Source organism: Bombus pascuorum, chromosome 9 (genome assembly GCF_905332965.1).
Source record: "Bombus pascuorum chromosome 9, iyBomPasc1.1, whole genome shotgun sequence".
Lineage (NCBI taxonomy): Eukaryota > Metazoa > Arthropoda > Insecta > Hymenoptera > Apidae > Bombus > Bombus pascuorum.
The window spans coordinates 7485835-7505541 of NC_083496.1; the positions used below are offsets into that span (position 1 = coordinate 7485835).

Sequence of the window (19707 nt, forward strand, 5' to 3'; positions counted from 1 at the left end):
AGCGCCGCGTGACATATTTTCTTATTTGTATCCATAGAATATTTTGACAAAAGTTGGCGCGAGAAAGCTGGCACGCTCGATATATGAAATTTAAAGTTTGCAAATAACTACAACATAATACATAATAGCAAATAATGCATTAGTCTCGGGAAATTCATAGAACCGGATGACTGTTTGCTCCAAAACCCGATGGTTGACCGTATTCGGATGCAAACGTATTCGTCTTAGGGGAATTCTCCAACACGAAAACTTCAACGGTCTGTTAACTTGGACGTTTCAGGAAGTCGAAAACCGGGGACGATTGCCGAGTGTGTCGGAAGTCGTTCGCGCCTGAAGAAGCCTCGAGAATTTGTTGTGAATGCCAACACAAAGTTTGCGAGGACTGCGCTTGCTATTCAACGACAACGAATTCCGACGATCCGGTAGGCGTTTCAAATCTCTCTCCCTCTCTCTCTCTCTCTCTTGCGTTATAGCCAAATCTATTTCGGGACGATCAATCGATAACTCCGGCAATTAATTTCGGATACCTGCCATCCGATAATTCCGATAATTTCTACCTACGACAAAAGTGCATTCGAAAGGTTTCGTGGAATGTAGAGGACACATTCAGCCAATGGTCGAACGATATACGATCTTTGGCTGCGTTTAAAGAAAGGATCGAGGAACCGCGTTAAATACAGGTGTACAAATGAATGATGCAAATTTTTACCGAAGCCCAAGGTTTACCTGGAAAGCAATGCAGCAGGTTGTTCAATCAAAAGGTGTTCGCCGTTGTTTGCTATGACTTTAACCATCTACCAGGCTAGTGGTGAATTTCATCACGGCAAAATGCAACGTCTTTAGAAGAAATCCAAACTTCGAGTCATTTTTGTATCATATTGGCTAATTGAAATTGTGTATCGTATAAGGCGTGTTGCATCGATCGGAACAAGTGGTGTTCGAAGGAGTAACGTGTGGTGAACAAGCTGGCTGCTGCAACACGTCACAAACAAGATACGTTATGATCTCTTTTGCCGCGAAAACAGCGTGTGGTTTACGTTGCCACGCAGCGATCTCACAGAAAGTCCTGCTTTCTCCACGCTCTGACAATTCGATCCTGTCTAAAGACACGACATTTTCCAGTGATGGAATTCATCACTTGGCTGACAGATGGCTTAATGTCGTAGAGAGCAACGACGAATACTTTTATCGAACAACTCGCGGTATCTTTCTTTTAAATAAACTTGCAGTTTCATCGAAACATTTAATACTTAAATAACTTAATATCAAAGGCACGAATGAAAATACTTTAGATTGATTGATCTTTTTCTCTACTAATAAATCTGCAATTGTGAACATCTTAAGACGCATATTGTATATCTATTAAGAAAAGTAAACGGCAGCATGAAAATCAATAATCGAGTGATTAAAGCGGCGCAGAAATGAGAAGCATTTATTAGAAACGGTAGATATAACTTGTACACTGCGCGAAATAGAGGCTAAAGTAGGAAACGAGAATTCTTTGCAACGGCGTATGCACGACTTTTATGGCGTTTAATTTTCTATGAATGCCACCGTCAACGATGTTCGTGGCTGCACATTTGTTTTTAATTAGAGGAAGCAAGGCAATTCGCGTAATAGCATACGGTTCTTTATTTTTTTAAATACGCCTTCCTTTGTTGTTTTAATATAAAAAATACGAATGGAAATATTTTTCTGCATTAGATTTTCATAAACGCAATTTGACATTTTATTAGATATAAAAAGGTTCTGTTCGTTTATTTTGATATATAAATTTTATAAGATAATAAATATCGTCTATCTCTGTGTCGATGATAGTTACGCCATTGGTTCACCGCCATTTTTAATTATCGTTATCCCTGTTTCCATCTATCTCGAATATCAGCAAGATTTAAAAAAACGAGATAATAGCCTAACGGATGCACAATGCAATTTATTCTAATCTTCTTTTACCTATTTCCATTTTTTCATTTTCGTATTCTCTTCGCCATTGTCATTATGTTCTTTGTGATTTCGTTTTATCATTTTCCCTCATTGAATATTCTATATTCATTTTTGCATCTTCTTTTTCCTTCTGTCTTCGTCGTTTCGTACGTTTCTTTCTCGCGTTCTATTTATATTCGTTCGTCTCATTCCTCGCGATACCTCTCTATCAGCCATTCTTCGTGCTTTCTTATTTTTCCCTGTTACCTGTGTTTATTTGACGTACGTTCGGTTAGTCCCCTCGACTCGTTCGACCAAACAGCTTTAAAATTAATCAAAGCTGGATCATACGTACGTGTCTCGATTTTGCGCTATGGTAGATTGCCACTGATGATTAACACATCCTTCTAGATATGAATTTTTAATTATTTCGTTGGCAATTCGCGAATTCACGTACAGTCAGATTACATTCGTCGATTACATCGACAAATAGATGTTAATACAAATTTACCTCTCCTACCACAATAATCATAATCGTGTCTCATGATCAAAGTGCGTATATCTATGCAATAATTTATATCTTTATAAATACAAGTAAAGAGACAGAATTAATATAGACATTTGCTATACCCATCAGAAACTATTGCAGCCCCGATACTTTGCATATTCTACGTATTTTTGCACACTTAAATCTCGCATAGATGCAAACAAATCCGCAGTCTAAGCGCTAATAAAGATTTTGTACAATACGCAAAACGTATCCATAAAAGACCTTTCCGTGGCAAATATTAAAACACTTTTGTAGGTCGCTGTATATAAAATAGAGGTACCAGTTCAAAAATTGAACAATCATTATACTTTGCTTTTTATTAACAAATCTACGTAGACCGATAGTGAAACTTGCCGTGCAGTCACTGCTTACACAAAAGGTGTTCCATCGAATCGAATATCTGATGGAACAAACGACATCGTTTATCGGTTGGCCAGAGAGCGTTTTATTCGTCGCCTGGGATCGATTGGCCAGCGTGAAAGTTTCACGAGCTTGTTTTTTCAGTCGTCCTGGCGGTGCAGCGTGTGTCGACGAAAACTCGCGTCTCGGGACCAGCCGATCGTGACACAGGAATCGACCGATTCCTTACTCGAGGTGCCAGTTTTAGAGGCTCTCCAGAGGAGGCATAGCGACGCGAGACTCGGCTGTCAGAGCGGAAGTCAAATCGGCGGTCTCGGTTCCGGACTGGCACCTCCGAGAAGCCCGGAACTCAGGAGGCATTCGGATGTGTCACCTGCGAGTTTGAAGGAACTCGAAAAGGTAAGTTGGCCGTTATGTGACGTCTGTGAGTTGTGCTTCTCAAACAATCGTGCTTCTCGACAATGAAACAGAATACATTGCCACATCTATTTTGTGCATCGTATTCATTTCAATCGGTCATGCTTAAGATAGGATGTATGGTATCGATTGCAAGTTTGAATGGAGATTTTGATGAAAATCTTCTGCAAAGATAATAATATTTGTAATAATTACTTTGGTACTTTATTTTCCATCCTTTTAACTATCGTTATACTCGTATTGAATATACTTGTGATATTTGTATTGAAAATATCGAGTTATACGGATGAAACGTCAATATTTTTCGCTTCGATTCAGCAACGAAATAACTCAATTTTCCAGGTATATTTTACTTTTTCTTGTTTATTTTTCGTAGCTCTTTTCTTCCAGACTAGGAAGAATAGTTATATTTCTTTTTAGTATATTCTTAAAATTAAGTTACAGTATACATACGCTTTTTCAATCATCAAGCTTGACATCTCTCGTACTTGACATTCAGATTTAGAACTTACAACGTAAAGTGGACCTTACAATGTTCCTCTTGCATCCCATATGCCTTTATTATTTATATTCTAATTATTTATATTCCATTCTAAACACAATAAACGTCCATACGTTAGAAGAGCAACAGAAGGAACTATATTAATTTCTACGTAAATCATATTAGAAGAAGGTAGAAGATATTAACGAAGCAACTATATGATAATTGGCCATTGTATAAATCAAACAGTCACATTTTTCTTCGATCTAACGACGCGATATCTCAAGTGTTTCTAACTCTCTAGCAGAGAGTAATCTATTTTTGGTTAGCTACAGCAGAAATAACGCCGTACTTGCAATCGATAGCGCGTTAATCCTATTATTATCTCGAATAATCAAAGTAAAGGAAACATTAACCCTTCACTAGCTGACTGTAAGTAACTGTTTGCGGTCGAGAACTGAACATTGCCAGCAGCTGTGCTTTGATCGGTTGGCGGTATACCAGTACTATCTAGCACGCTCGCCTCCAGCAATTTTATTTAGTCTGGATGTCAACGTGGGTTATTTGTCTCGCAATATGATGCTCCGTTGCTAGATGCATGTTTGTACGTTGCAACGTGCCTTATGCTTCGAAAGTATGTTTCGTCCTGTTCTTTTCTCGATCGCAAAATAATCATCCGAAATTCTTTCTTCGCGTGATCTTCCAATATTCCAACTTTGAGATTTGATAGACAAAATAGTATAGATCGCTTGTAATCGAGACTATAGTTGTCGCAGCTATGAAGGGTTGGGTGTTTCATTAAGACTGATAATAGATTGGTAGAATATTTACAAACGTTTTCTTTCTCATATACGTTTCACTCGAGATACGCTTTCTCAAATCAGTTGATCTAATAGACTGTCACAATTTGACAAACCTCACGAATGACAAAACATAATGAGAAACATTTTGTCAAAGATCGGTCTTCATTGACATGGTTTATGATAATCACAGGAAACAAAGCTGATTTCTTAACTTCTTTCGTTATTCTTTTTTTTTTTTTTATTGCTTACGTATGAGGCAGAAGGATACGATGATTCAAATTCTCTCTTTTTATGCAGAGATGCAGTTTTAAGATTAATTTCGGACTACCAAAATTGTGTCTCTATTTATTTTTGCAGTTAAGCGTGTACACTTTATAAAATTGAAGCAGTTAATTTTCCAGCTGCGAGAGATCCTTCGCCTAAATCATTGGCTAAATGGCACTCGTTAACGAGTACCGTGGAGGCATAAGAGATATCCCTGACTAATTTCATCTTCGTAGAAGACGGTCATTTTACTATCTACGATCTTCTGCAGGAGTCATTAACAAAGTTTCGAAACGAGTTACGATGGCGAACAAAAAGTTTCGCCCGACAAAACCTTGGGCAAAGAGCACGCGGTAAAAATTGTTTTAGGAAGGTGACATTTAGAAATTATATTATACGGCGACTCGTTAACCATCCGCGGTTCGTATAATAAATTAGAACTTCGGGGTGTATGGTTTCTCTTAAAGTATAGATATTCTAGTTGAAACTTAACTGGAAGTCGGAGAGCAAGTGGATGTTCGTTACATGAAATAGAACGCGAAAGCTAGCTTTGAGACAACTGCTTTGAAGATTGAGGCTTTGAAGATCGTGCCTTTGAGGGATTATGCGTCTCCGTGTTTCTCGAAAACGTTTCTTGATTAATTAAATATAATTCTCGTTTATGTGTCATTTGATGCCACTAACGTGCAAGTATGTTCAATCGCAAATAGATTTTCACATGTACGATTTTATTCGCTTCGCTAGGCAAAATTAGAAAAAAAAGACAATAGATTCTGTTTTGCAATTAATTTGAGCATCGTGCGTGTTTCTGATTTCCGAATTTTATTTTCATCATTCTACGTTGATTACGAGAACACTCCATAGATATCTATATTTTCGTTTACATATTTTTTAATAAATTATATATAGTCTTAAGTATATAGTTTTATATAGGTTTCCTTACTACGAGATGATTCAGAAAAGTTGAGTATAGTTTTCTCTTATTATAACGACGAAAAACCTGGTTGAGTAGCGGAAAATTTTTCTGTACAATTTTTCCAAAATTCGTTTGAAACATGTTATAGCCCGATCCAATAGCTAAAATCATTCGCTATATTAAAAGTTTGTGAAAAGAATTGGACGCGCCAAAGAAAGATGAAAAGAGCTCGCTAGGAAGCAGAAGCTCGTATTTGCGTCATTCGTTCTCGAGCGGCGGAGTTTTTCATTCGTGGAGCTTCGTCGCGGCCCACGTAATGTTAAACAGTAACGATGACGCAGGTTGCAGAGGATAAAGAAGGAGTTGTAAGACTTGATAATATTTAACTACGTTAGTTAATTATGTGAGTGCTGTCGTTGGGAGAAGCGTATTTACGAATTATTAAATGAGCGTGTCGACGTTAGTAATTACGTTTCGAATGTTGACACTGAAGTTAAAATTACAGAATTAGCACGCGGTTTGCTGGACTTTTTTTGCTAGGAATTGTAGTGTTCGCTAAATTTGTGAAAACGTCAATTTATCTAATAATGTAAATGCTTGTCGATAATTAAACCGAAGTACAATAAACTATCTTATTAGAAATTTCTAAAATAGACACAACGTTTTAACGATTTTAATCGAACAACACTGTTCGTTGATATAAAATAGTTACCTTCCTTTTTTAATCTTCATTCGGGTACCAATTTCTTTATAGAGCGTTTCACGAAACTTTAACAGTTAGATGCTATCAGCATTGTTAAAGTGGGTCAAAGTTCAGAGGAAAACAACGAGATGAAATCGAATGATTTTAAGTGGTCTATTCTTTCTATGTTATTATTAAATATTTACGAGCACGTATACAACCACGTATTATCGTGTTAGTACTTTTATCTCCTATTTCTTTGGAAATATTACTTTGGGGAAGTCGTTAGTTCAAAGATATTTGAACATGGAACATTTTATCGGATTCCTTTACATTTTACATTTATATTTTGCCTCGTTACTACTGCAACATAGTCGCACTATACATATATAGTATTTTATTATAAATATCTCTTTTTAGTTTTAAAGTGGGGCTGAAATAAAAAAATTAAAGGAAAATCAACTAATAATTGTTTCATTGTGTCATCTTCGTTCGATTTAAAAATTTCTTCGTTCTAAAAATTTCATTGCAACTTCTACGTTTGTATAATAATTTGCAAAGGAAAACCGGCAATTAATGGCTTCATTCATAGCAATCATAATGCAATTTATAAGTGTTCTTTGGAGAGAGAAACGCAGGCAATAAGGGATCCATACAAAGTGTGCAAATTGAGAGAAAGAGAAAAAGGGAGAAGGAGGAGCTAAGAATAAGAGAACAGTCGCGCTTTCGATCCTAAGAATTTATTGGAAATCGTTTTTGTCAGTCGAGAGAAGAATCGGCAGAATCTCATTTCATTGGAAACGACTGCGGAAACGAAAGAAAGTGGAATGAAATTGAAATCAGGGACGAGGCCACGCGAGGAGGGGATGGCAGGCTAGGGATTGAGAGCGTCGGGTTACGGTAAATCCGGAAATCGGTCGAAAAAAGGGAACAAGAAAGTGAAAAGAGGTCGCGAATCGCAGATTCTGTCTCTCTAAATCTTTGCTCGGTACACAACCGGAAATTAGCGGTTGCCAATAACAAAGAGACCGAATTCAATCTCTGTGTAACAGGAGAATTAGTACGAAATACATTTTTCTATTTCCTTACTCATTTCTCCAATTTTCGATTCGCGTTTCCCACGTAATCGCGCCTAGAACTCCTTTGAGTTTCTTTCTTGAAATGGTTAAACCCTTTGTAGCCTTTTGTAGAACGAGATCCTCCGAGCATTAGCTTCAGCTAATTCTATCGTAGTGATTTCAAGTTTTCCTGCTTTGTAATAAATTCTATACATTTATATACGCGGTCCTAAATTCGCGGCATGAAGGAGGCCAGGAAGACTTTATACCTTGGTAGTTGATATAAGATGAAAATCAAAATCCACAGGATTCCATTGGAGGCTTTGTCTTCGAAAAAATCGAGTTTAAAAGCTTGTCAAGTACACGCGTATTTGACTAATTGCCGACTCAAGGGGAATGGATAATCGACAGGATCGGTTATCCTGCATGCGAAAGTCAGTCGAAAGGGTACGACTAGTAGGTTCTGTAAAAGGACTATTTTTATTAAAGCAGACTTCCATCAAATTTCATTTGTACGTACAGTTATACGCTTGTAGGATGAAACGAAGTATTACACAGTCGATTTAAGGCCCAACACATTTTATTCTCACGTTGTTTGGTTAAAGATCCAATCCTCGTCCATACCAGCGAAAAATAAATCAGAACGTAATATCCGAATGGTCAGGAAAGCTACGAATTTTCCGAAGAACTTAACATTATTCGATGAATCGAAACAGCCCCTCTCTGTCGTAATTTATTGCGCAATCAATGAAAGTAGATTTGTTGAGATGTACGTACATCGGTTGCAGCCGCGGATAAAGAATGCAGAGGATCGTTAGTTCACAAATTAACGGTTTACCAAACTTATGAATAATGTATAGTGGCGTATCCTCGACAGAAACAGGTTGGTGACGTAAGCACGCGAAGCACACACGAACCCCGGCGTAACAGTTCGCGACAAATTTATCGGGGCTGAAGTACCGGCGTCGAACGACCGGCGTTAGCGAGGGGAATCTGAAAATTAGATCCCGCGATTCCGTTAAAATTTGACGCAATTTCCTCGATTACGCTTCGAATTGGAACAGCCGGTCGTCAGCTAGTAGCTTCGGCCCCGAAATCCGAAAATCGATTCGACAGACCAGTTTCAGGAGAGATGCCATAGATAATTAATTGCAGAAACATGAATAATAATTCTTTGGATAAATCGGTGTCAAACGTAGGAATCAGGTAAAGCTCGTCGTAAATAACGACGTCTCTTCGACTTCGTAAAACGGTTATGTGCACGTGCACTTGTTCCGATATGGTGACATCGGCATCGCCGTTGGGAAACGGATTTCCTATATTTTCTTCTCGCTCCACGGCTCTCCCTTTTTCACCGAGCCTTTCAATCTCGCCATGGCAACGCCAGTAATTGTCTCCACTAACTGACAGTTTCTGACAACAAGTTACAAATTTGAAGAGTTCGAACAGCTAGGAAAGAGCCTGCAGCCGTTACCGGGGATTGTTTATGGGATCTGGTTACCGGGATACGATGCGTGATAAACGCAAAGTCTGAAACGCGAATAATAAATCCGCTCGAGATAAATAGCTGATCGGCTCGTACATATGTCATCGTTGTATCCTGTCTTCCTTTCACGATAAAAAATTGTTTCTACGTATTTTTATTCCTGAAGCATTTCGAAGACATTTGATAAATTTAAAGCGAGAAGTAGAGATTATATAAAACTAGATTTGATTATTCTTCGTGTAGTAACATAAAAAACGTGAAAAATTACGCTAGTAATTAGAAAATCGTATAAAAAAGTGGAATTTTCATTTCACCTTATCATGTAATCATTACCAAAGAATTAAGTAAGCGTAGTTCGTATCTCATAGTTCTCCATCCTCTAATTTACGAGTTGTGAATATAAAAAAATCGTTATTTTACGAAACGTCTTTCTAAACTGAAGTCTAATAAAAAAGAAAAGTTAAACACAAAGTTTCCTCTTTTCTCTCGCAGGATAGGATTCTGCAAAAGACAATATACAAGTTTCTATTTGAAATGGAAATCGATCTTCAAATAATCTTGGTAAAGACCAACCAGTCAGAGACAAATAGCACAAATTGTATTGTTCCCTCGAAACCATGAGATTTTTGCATTCGATACTTTCGCTGAAAATGCATTGCCTTCGAGATATTTAGGTGGAAATCTTTCAAATGAAAGCTCTGTGTAGAAAATATTTAAGAAATCTTGTGAAAGTAGTATATCGATATAGATAGTTACTAGTATAATAGCAGTTAAACTCGAGTTATTTTCTTTGTTGAAAATACGAAAGGAATAAATGGAGATAATTTTCAATTACTCAACTTTATATGACAAGGGTAGAAATAAACTTGGAAGTAATTTGGTCTAGAAAGTTTAGTTACTGCTTAACTTTTTCTCCAAGTAAAAATTCCATTCCTTACAAGCTTTTTTTTTTATGGAATATGAAATGGATCAGCGCATATCTTCGTTAGTTTATTGTTCAGCATTTAATGAAAATCCTGATTTCCTTTGAATAATAAATCCAGCTCAATTTCGAAATACTTATTTATTAGACAATTTGCATGAAAAAGAGAACGTATTGCAATTTACGGAATTTATTATTTAAGCTTTTGTATAAAGTAACAAAATTATTCATAGTATAATTACAAGAACATATTTATTAGTCTCGTATAAATAATAAAAAGATTTAAAAAAAAAATTGTAGAAAATTATATGCCTCTAAAAATATGTTATTGATCTGAATATTTTTGAACAGAAGTAATTTTTAAATGAGGAATTATAGAAATGTGGTTTCTATCATATTAGATGCAAACTGTGTTTGACAGCGAATGACCTATTTTCTCCTTAATTACTCTTACTTCTTTTTTCCCACTCCAGTTTTTTGCTTCACTCAAATATCGCCGATTATATATTTGCCTTATTATATTTTTAGTATATTCATTAGAATTATTTTATTAGCGGTAGGAAAAATAGATATCGATAGTATTAACAGCATCTCTAAACTTTTTTAGCTAATGATAGGTATGCGATAGTAATACAATTTAATTTTACAAGTGAGTTTAAGAAATTAAATTATGGTAATATATTTTGCATGGATTTCCATAACTTTTCATGATTGTTCTTATCCTTAAAAACTTACGAAGTCTTTATAGAAGATCAATCGAAACGCTGCTAGCTTTGTCGCTAATGAGGCTTATGATACGGTAAAAATCAATAAATTTTTCAATAATTTTTCTCTTATTGCGTACTCGCACCGTACGGTACTTGTCGATAGCGTAATATTATTGATTGTTATTAATGATTTATGAAAGAGTACAGTAGCGAAGTTAATTAATTTTCCAAACGAAATAATAGTTCCGAATTAAAGGATTTATGTCTGGCAGCAGTTACTTCTTTCCCCTTTCTATTAAAAATGGCATTAAGTGGTTGTTCGTTAAGAAAAATGAACATACGAGGGTGACTCAAATATAAACGAGACTTTATTTTTAAAATAATTTTATTCAGTGAAATAACATAGCCAAGCACATATTATTTTTCAACATAGTCTCCTGCTTTGGAAATGCATTTTTCCCAGCGGATTGGGAGATTTTTGATCCCAGCATCGTAAAAAGAAGAGTGCTGTGTCAGAAGCCAATTGCGCACAAAGGCCTCCACCGCCGCGTCGTCTTGGAATCGTTGTCCTCCTAGTGCTTCTTTAAGCGGTCCGAAGAGATGGAAATCGCAGGGCGATAGGTCAGGACTGTAGGGAGGATGATCAAGTGGAGTCCACCTTATTTCCTCTAATGTTGTGCAGGTTAGAGCTGCTGTATGAGGCCTGGCGTTGTCGTGGAGGAGAATGACGTCTCGAATCGGTTGGTTACGCCTTTTCGAACGATAAGCAACCTTTGCCTCCCTCAAAAGCTCACAGTAATAAGCAGCATTTATTGTGCGAATGTTCTCCTCCGTAATGCTGGTTCGAGGACGACGATCATGTTCCACATTTTCAACCAGTTCACGTCCTTCCTTGAACTTCTTATGCCAGGCAAACACGCGAGCCCTTGACAGTGTCTGATCCCCGAACTGTGCAGTCAATCTTTGCAGAATTTCTATTGGTTTGACGCCTTCATGTGTGAGAAATTTAATAATAATGCGTTGCGCAACTGAGAGGTGTACTTGTTGCTCTGACATCTTGAATACTACCGCCAAACGTGTCTGAACTGGACAACGGCCTGCTCTCCCCACTCCTGACATCCCAACCAATGCACACTAGAAGCGGCCGCTCGCTCCCTTTAAATTTACGCGCTCAGAAACAAAAGTCTCGTTTATATTTCATTCACCCACGTAATTTTAGTTTCGTGAAAATTCAAAGGAAATTAAAATTACAGTTGCATTTGAACGATAAATCGTTTCATGATCGCTGTTAAATGTCGATTAGATTTAGAAAGCGTATCTCGAGAATAAAAACAAACGATAAGAAAGCGAAGAAAGTAGAGACAGAACTGAGAAAAGAAATAGAGTAATCGTATGAACGCAGTCGTAACTAGTTCATCATTCAATATTTTCCAGACATATCAGTTCCCCGCGTACTCATAGCTTCTTGTATCAGTGTACGATACACTCTCCGATGTGAGCACTGTCACGCCAACAGTCATAACTCCTTCACGCAATGGTGTCACTCCCTGTGAAACTCTAATCTGTGTGTCGTAATGTTATAGTTTCGAAAGGTTGCAGGAGAACGCCGCGACGAGCTCAGATGGGAAAGGGACCTGGATCGCAACATCAGGTCTAGGGCGACCTCACCGGATCGTCACCAGGTCGATAGGGGTAGGGCCACCAGTCCCCAGAGGGTCGCTGTCGTAGCATCTTCCGTCGGCGGTAAGAATCTTTGTTCACGATTTAAATTCCTTTCTTTTCTTCTTTTCTCTGTTCTTTTCTCTTCTTCTTTTTACTCTTTGTAACCATGTTCTCCTCCGCCAGTCGTTTCTCTTCTTTTCGAAATAAACGCGGAATAGCTATTTCCAGCTGCAGGTGATCCAATTTTAGGAAATGTTATTTTCTGAAGTCTTCTTTCAAGGAATCTTTATCTTTCTATTATAGAATAGCGAAACATAGGTTTATATGGAACTCGTAGAAATATAAAGGGATATTGAAGCTTTTTATAGACAAATTGAATTAATTCTTAGTCGTATTGTTTCCCCTTTTTCCTTTTTCTTAAACGAATAAATTTACGTAGGATATTGAATATCGCGTGGAATGTAACAAACATACGTTTCATTCAATGTTACAGATGATAATGGCAGATATCATCTGAAGTATACAATTCATATTCGTATTTGAAATAATAAATACACGTGTTATGGGTACACTTTATTAGAAACTCTTCATTAGTAAATAAAAGCGTAGTAATTATTGTTCTGGGCTCGATTATTAAACTGTTTGCTACGAAATATGTTAATGTATTTCGTACGTTGTTAACACGATAATATTAACGTTTATGAGAAAAAGTTTCATTAATTTTATACTATGTCAAATGGTAGAAGAGTATTAACTTGATACTCGTTCTGGAAATAATTTGTGAGATAACTCAGACATAACTCGAGTTAATATTCCATGTGTCTTTGTACGACACTATTTTCAATGTTTCGATTTGCAAGATTAAGAAATCGCTATTTGCAATCGTGACCTGAATACTAAATTTCTTAAAACGATTATGTCTTATATCTTATCTGAACATTTCGCTGTAAAACGTGACTTCCACAAAACCATAACGATCTTTCGTGTTCCATTAGGAGAGCCACAGGATATATTGAATCCGGAAGAGGAGGAAGAACGTCGAAGGCATGTACGACGTCCAAGTAGTACAGCTCGCAGAATGACCAGACAGAGATCGTACGACGACGAAATGAAGAACGTGGCGGCTATGTCTGGAGGCGGAGGACAGCACGCTCATCCGGAACCTGGTTTAGGGCTTCCTGTGCAACTACCGAGACGGGCATCAGCCTACGACGTGTATGCCACACCAGGAGCCGGTGGACTCAACGCCATGGCCATCGCAGCGGCTCAACAAAGAGCGTCGATCTCAGCGCAAGGTAAATCAACACATTATCGACGGCATACGTAAATGTACATCTTTCGTATATCGTTGGTAGTGAGCGGGAAGCGTACAAATCCGACTTTGTATACACTTTTTCATTTTGTGTCATTTTTCCGTTTTTCTTTTTTTAATTTCTAAAGCTGAATAAAGCATCTTTTGTCTTTTTATTTTGGACAGCTAATACTATCACTCTCTTTTTTGGTACTGTCGCACACAAAGTATTAGCGCATCTGCTACCAGTTTCATATTAAATATTAACAGAGGACCGTGGAACGTTTAGATTAGTAGGCGTTAAGATTATGGAGGTTTTACTGCACGTGCCATTGGTCTGTAATTAATAAACTTCTTTTATTTATGTGGTTATAAAATGAAAAATTACTACCGTCACGCATGTGTGACGTCACTACCTCCACGGGAATCGATATGTTACATGTACCTGACAAGTAATAACGATCGTGTTGAAAACTATAGACGTGTGGCTATGCAATTTTCAAGCCGCATCACATATGGGAAAAGCGTATAAAAATGTTCTTCACGATATTATTCTTGAAAGTTTTACATCATGCTTCACGCAGTGTTCCGCAAAACCATCACAACGTATTTAACTATAGCGTATTTAACGTATTTAAATATCTCATTGTTATTATATATTTTCTCAGAATCTACGAAAATCATTGATCGTACTCTATAGAATTTCTTAAATTTCTTTCGAAGCTATCGACGTTGTGCTATTAGATTCTTCTGCGTGATTGATTTTCTCCACTTTTTAAAGTCTAAATATTCGGTTATGCGTAATCTCTGACAATTTACGATATTTTTTACGATTAAACTTTCATTAGGCAAGGATGGGCTGTATTGCACAATATTGCGCAATATCATGCAATATTATTGCAATGAAATTATTTAGAAAGCATCAATTTCTGACATTTCTAATTTCTAGAATTTGCGAACTTTATAGAATTTACGACACAAATGTTGTCACGGCTGAAACGTGCAATAACAAAATTTTGATCTCGTCAACTGCAGAATATTCGAAAGCAGAAAGGGGACGCATGCCGATTTAGTAATTAAGTATATTAACGTAATTTTTCACCACGTATTTGATATTATGAAGCTGGGGATCATGGAAAATTTATGATACAGCGGCTGCATTAATTAATTCTTGTTTTAATTAAAGGGCGTCATATGTAAGTAGTTGATAAATTGCAGTTTTCCATTATGATATAACGCACTCAGTGAATGCCGATTATTAACCGCGTTGCGTGCACTGCATCTTTGTCATTTTAATGGAACAACGATCGCGATGAAATTAAATTTAGTGAAACGAAGTATGAAAATTCGATAATTGTCTCTTTGACGTTCGTATCTCGTGTATTTAAATACTAATACCGTTTGATGTTAACGTACTGAGCAGATATATTGAAAATGGCGGTGAATAGTCACGTACAGCGTAATCAATCATGAAAATCATTCAGAATATTAAAAGATTTATTTTTGAAACATTAATTTTGGAATATTTTAGAAAGCTTTTAATTAACCTGTCGACACTAAGTCGTTTTTTAAACTTTTATAATAATTGAAACTAAGAAATTAACAAAGATAGATCAATTTTAATTAGATGATTTTAGTCCATGCAAATATAACATAATTTGCTTTAAATAGAAATAAAATGACGCACGAGAAAGTAGAGCGTCTCTGAGTGGAAAATTCATTATGTGATTAACATCTTAAATTAAATACTAATACCAGAAATTACAAAATATATATAATATAATATTCTGAAATTTTATTGCAATTCAGATCAACGATAAGAAGCAACGAAATAAGAGCATACCAAAGTGGAAAAGCGAATTTACATAGCGAAACATTGATACACAATCGAAACATTTGCATTGTAAGATACCAGATAATAATGGATATCTTTGCTACCGAATCTCCAATTTATTCATTGTCTCGAGTTTATCGTTTCTTTTTGCCTTATCTTACTTCCATTTATATATATAAAATATACGAACGTGTTCCGACCAAGTTAATGTGTTTAAATTGTTCCCAGACGTGATATTTGTCATGGTGGTTAGACATAAGAGTATGTCATCCTGTGACCGACCGCAGGGATCGCCGTAGGATAGTTACAAAAGGACAGACCATTCGATTATCTCAGCGGTGCCTTTTGCGATCCTTACGAGACTGGACGAAAGTCCCGTGGACATGTAATCGAATTTAGCTGCCTTCAGGAAGCGCGGCTCCTAGTTAGTCACATCTATGTCCACAAGCTGGCCCGGGCCTAACTTCGTTTAATTTTGGTCGGATCTCTAACTCAAACTTTAATCTCTAATGGTCGAAATACTTTGTAACGAGGTGAACATCGTTCTAATTAATTTACGCGCTTGTTACGCGGTATTTGAGGCTTTAATTCGGTTTAAACCCTTTACGGAAGCAGGTTAAGGAGATTCGATCGTAATTGCGAAAATTATTCATTCGATCCTTGAACGACAGTATGCGTGTCAGGATATAAAGTTGCTAAAAATACCTCTATAATTTTCTCATCCTTGAACTTATTCCTTTCTTTTTACGTAATGAAGATGCTTGATCCATCATAGCGGTTAAAAGTCAACAGTATGATTACACGGCTATATACGTGGGACATAGCTCCAGAATTTTCTGAAATAATTAAACAAACCGAAGGAATAATTCTTCATAATTAACTATAGGTAAAAGTAACTTAAAATTATTATTTATTATTAAAAAACAGGAGTTTATTATTAAGAAATAATAAAATACCAAACCGGTTTGAACGATGAGCGATGCATACGAAAAAGTGTTTTAAATTATTAATAGCTCGAAAGTTGTTTCTGACATACTAAACACAAGGGATTAACCCTTGAGTAATACCTTTGGGCCATAAGAGACCACGACAGTTTGGATTACATTTGAATTAGGTTACTTAATCTTAGGGTATTTAAGGCATTTAGGGAATTTAATTCTATCTTGGAAATATTATAATATTAAATTCTGTCTGAATTTTTATTCGCTGCCGCTGCAACTTAACTCTGATAACTTTAATATATCCGTAGAATAATACTGCTGTTATTAAATGAACATATAAAGGCGGTCGTACGAATGAAAATTTCTTTCTCCCAGGTGGCAGGAAACCAGAGGAAAGACCGACCGCTCGTAGATCATCGTTTCGAGCAGTGAAGCCGGTGATGCCCTATGAAGTCGGAGCTGAGGATGAGAGTCTGATGAACTTGGAAGCATCTCCTGTGGCAGTGGTTTCGCCAAAGGTGGTGCCTCCGTCTGTTTTAGGCCCTGATGAAGAACGTCGCACCAGACGAAGAGGCTCTCAACTGTGAGTATTATATTATCTATTTAATAATGCTTCCCTGCACAAATTAAGTGGCTTCCCTGGAATAATTTTGTAGGGAATAAATTTGGGGATAGTAGCGGGCTATCCTTCAGCTATTCTAACTGTTGGAAACGAGTTTCGAATTTCTAATTTATGCCGAGGATTATCGATAGATTAATTTCAAGCATTATGAAGTTTGTAAAATATCCTCTATCCCGAATAAAACTATCTAGATACTTTGAAATGTTGTTATATTTTAGAAAGTATGCGCTTGACAATATATTGATTATACTCGATAATAAATACGCTACAACATAGATATTCGTTATACGCAACATTATAATACTTCGTTAAGGAATATATTGCTTTTTATACAAAAATTTCGGCATATTGAATTTCACGTTCGTTAGTTGAAAAATCACGCGCGCTATAGAAACGAAATATAATATATACCAAGTATGAATATTCGTTCCAGTGAATCAGAAGATAATGAAGCGATGAATGCTATCGTAAAAAATACATATGTAATAGAAATATCTTGGAAGGTACGATGCTCGATTATTAATGCCAGTTACTGTAAATAAAGTTTAATCTCCTCACAAGTGTCTTTTTAAATATTTCACGTTATCGTTTTTCGATCATCGATCGATAAGATTGTCAGTTTTTACATATTTATACGTGTACTTCGTATTTTAGACATGTAATACGCAGTTTGAAAACAGTGGATCAGCGTTTATAATTACAGTTCTCGAAACTGCAAATGAACAGCTCAATGACTACGAAAGATATTTCTATACAGAGACAAATAGAATAAATAGAATTCGTAAAACTAACAGGTTGATAGTTACGAAGGTGGACATCCTGTTTCGGGAACGCATTTCACGTTGAATTTGTAATCGCAAACTTGTATCTCTTGATTGAAGTGCAGGCCGACTGGACACGACATAAGAACTGGCGGATTCACCGCACAAATGATAAAATTGCTGCAATTGCATCTATGAGCAATCGTTGTCTGCTTCTCGGTTATAAATTCACAATCTTGTGCATAAGCGTCTAGACTCTGTTGACTCTTACAGTTTACGTAAATCAGGAAAGCCACAAGAACAACGAAAACCAGGGCTAAAAAGGACAAGAACAGGTCTGTCAGAATCATTTCTCTACGAGGTTCAATCCACTTTCGAAGCAATATTTCGGCTAAGATTTTGAATTTCATAAAAATTAGAATAATCGAGCAGAATGATCGAGAAATTTTGTCTTCCTATTAGTTCAGATAATGGAGATTTCACGTTTCAATTGTGCTACGTACTCGTTTCAGTATAGCGTGGAATATATACGATATGAAAAGAAAGCAATGATCAAGATTCTATTTATCTCAGATTTACTTTTGCGTAAATAACTCAAATTCCAGTTTCTAATTCTCATTGACATTTCACCGAATAAAATATTCCTAGGTATCCATTAAAGTAGCTCGCTTACCTTTCATTTTGCGTTGCGAGAGGAAAACGCTCTAAATATCCAAACTCTGAGTTACCGTACACACGACTTGTCTGGCCAACATTTCAGGTTCGCTTTATATACTCCACTGACTTATTAGTTATCATTATCTATGTACATCAATGCTTTTGGTTTTATCGGATTTCGTTATCAATCGCTTCATGGATTACCGCCATTAAATATGCAATTTACTATGCCGCGGTTACTTCTCTTTTATTCTTTTAATAATTCGGTATATCGAAGAAAAGTTTCGTGTTTGAGGAGGAAGGAGAAAAATAAGGAAGGTCGCAAAATCAGTTTTAAATAATTCAATTGACTGGAAAAGGAACAAGATTAAATGAATTTAAAAGCGGTTGTTTATACTCTGATCACGCAGAAAGACCTATATATTTATATATCTGATGTAAAATGTTCATATATGGAAAAGTCTCTAAAAGTAGACTTTTCAAACAGTTTCCAAACTGCTATCGTTTTCTTTGCAAAAATCCTTTGCAATCTCTCTCATCATCAATATCGCCACTTAATTTTATCAGTAATATAATTGAAATATTTAAAAAATGAGCGTTATATATAATCCTTCGAGAAGGTCTACATACGTATGTGCATAAGCGTAGAATACGTGAAAACTGAATTTCAATTGATATTTCTTTCGATTTTAATTATTTGTGAAAGATCGTTCTCGACTCATTTGCCTTATGAGAATACACGCAATGAAAATTTCTTTGTGTTTCTGGATAAACACGAGAACTAACAGATCGTTCCTAATTCCATGTCATTTCTATTAATCTGTTTCTCGAAATTTCTGATACTCGTCTCTGTTCAAATACACGTAACAACAGATACTGTATTACAAAATACCCGTAATGTAGTTACTTCTGCCCTTCTTTCTGTTTGTGTATGGCGAAACAGAAACTTTCGCGTCGTGTAGTCTATGTGTTCAGTGTCCAGGTTCAGCTTTCTAAGTCCTCGGAGACTTCCTCCCTACAAACGAAATATTTTCTCTTTGAAGAAAGAAGATAAGAGACCTACTTTCAAGGAATAGCAGCTCAGAGGGAACTGAATTTTACTTTGAATCGAATAACATTTTATGAATGTACTTTGAATAGTTTGAATTTATTAATTCTCGATCAACATTGAGCATTTATCGTTATCCATGTTATTATATGTTGGACGTTTATAACGTACGGCTGAATTTCCTTGTGGTTCGTAAAATTCTCCTATCTTCTATCCAACAACATGGAAAAATACGTTTCATTTTTGCACGGCTTATCGACCATTCGCATTCGATGCACATTTCAAATTTATGTTAGACGTATGTCTTTATGATATTCCCGAA

At 36.3% G+C, this 19707-nt stretch overlaps 1 protein-coding gene and 1 long non-coding RNA gene across 13 annotated transcripts in view; one reads left to right on the forward strand and one right to left on the reverse strand.

The window, feature by feature from the left end:
• Window positions 1-19707, reverse strand: part of LOC132910772 (uncharacterized) — a 158865-nt gene that overhangs the window by 80694 nt on the left and 58464 nt on the right. The gene's annotated exons all lie outside the window — the stretch shown is intronic.
• The window catches only part of LOC132910734 (regulating synaptic membrane exocytosis protein 1), a 153664-nt gene that overhangs the window by 77886 nt on the left and 56071 nt on the right, over window positions 1-19707 (forward strand). For 10 of the 11 annotated variants that reach the window (XR_009658840.1, XR_009658841.1, XM_060966675.1 and 7 more), the window contains 5 exons: window positions 281-422; window positions 2978-3232; window positions 12153-12312; window positions 13227-13526; window positions 16673-16880. Coding sequence is in view for 9 of the 11 variants with exons in the window: in XM_060966675.1 (XP_060822658.1) it covers window positions 281-422; window positions 2978-3232; window positions 12153-12312; window positions 13227-13526; window positions 16673-16880 (1065 nt within the window). In the remaining 2 variants the exon portion in view is untranslated. The remainder of the gene's footprint in view (window positions 1-280; window positions 423-2977; window positions 3233-12152; window positions 12313-13226; window positions 13527-16672; window positions 16881-19707) is intronic. The other variant, XM_060966677.1, reaches the window with a different exon arrangement.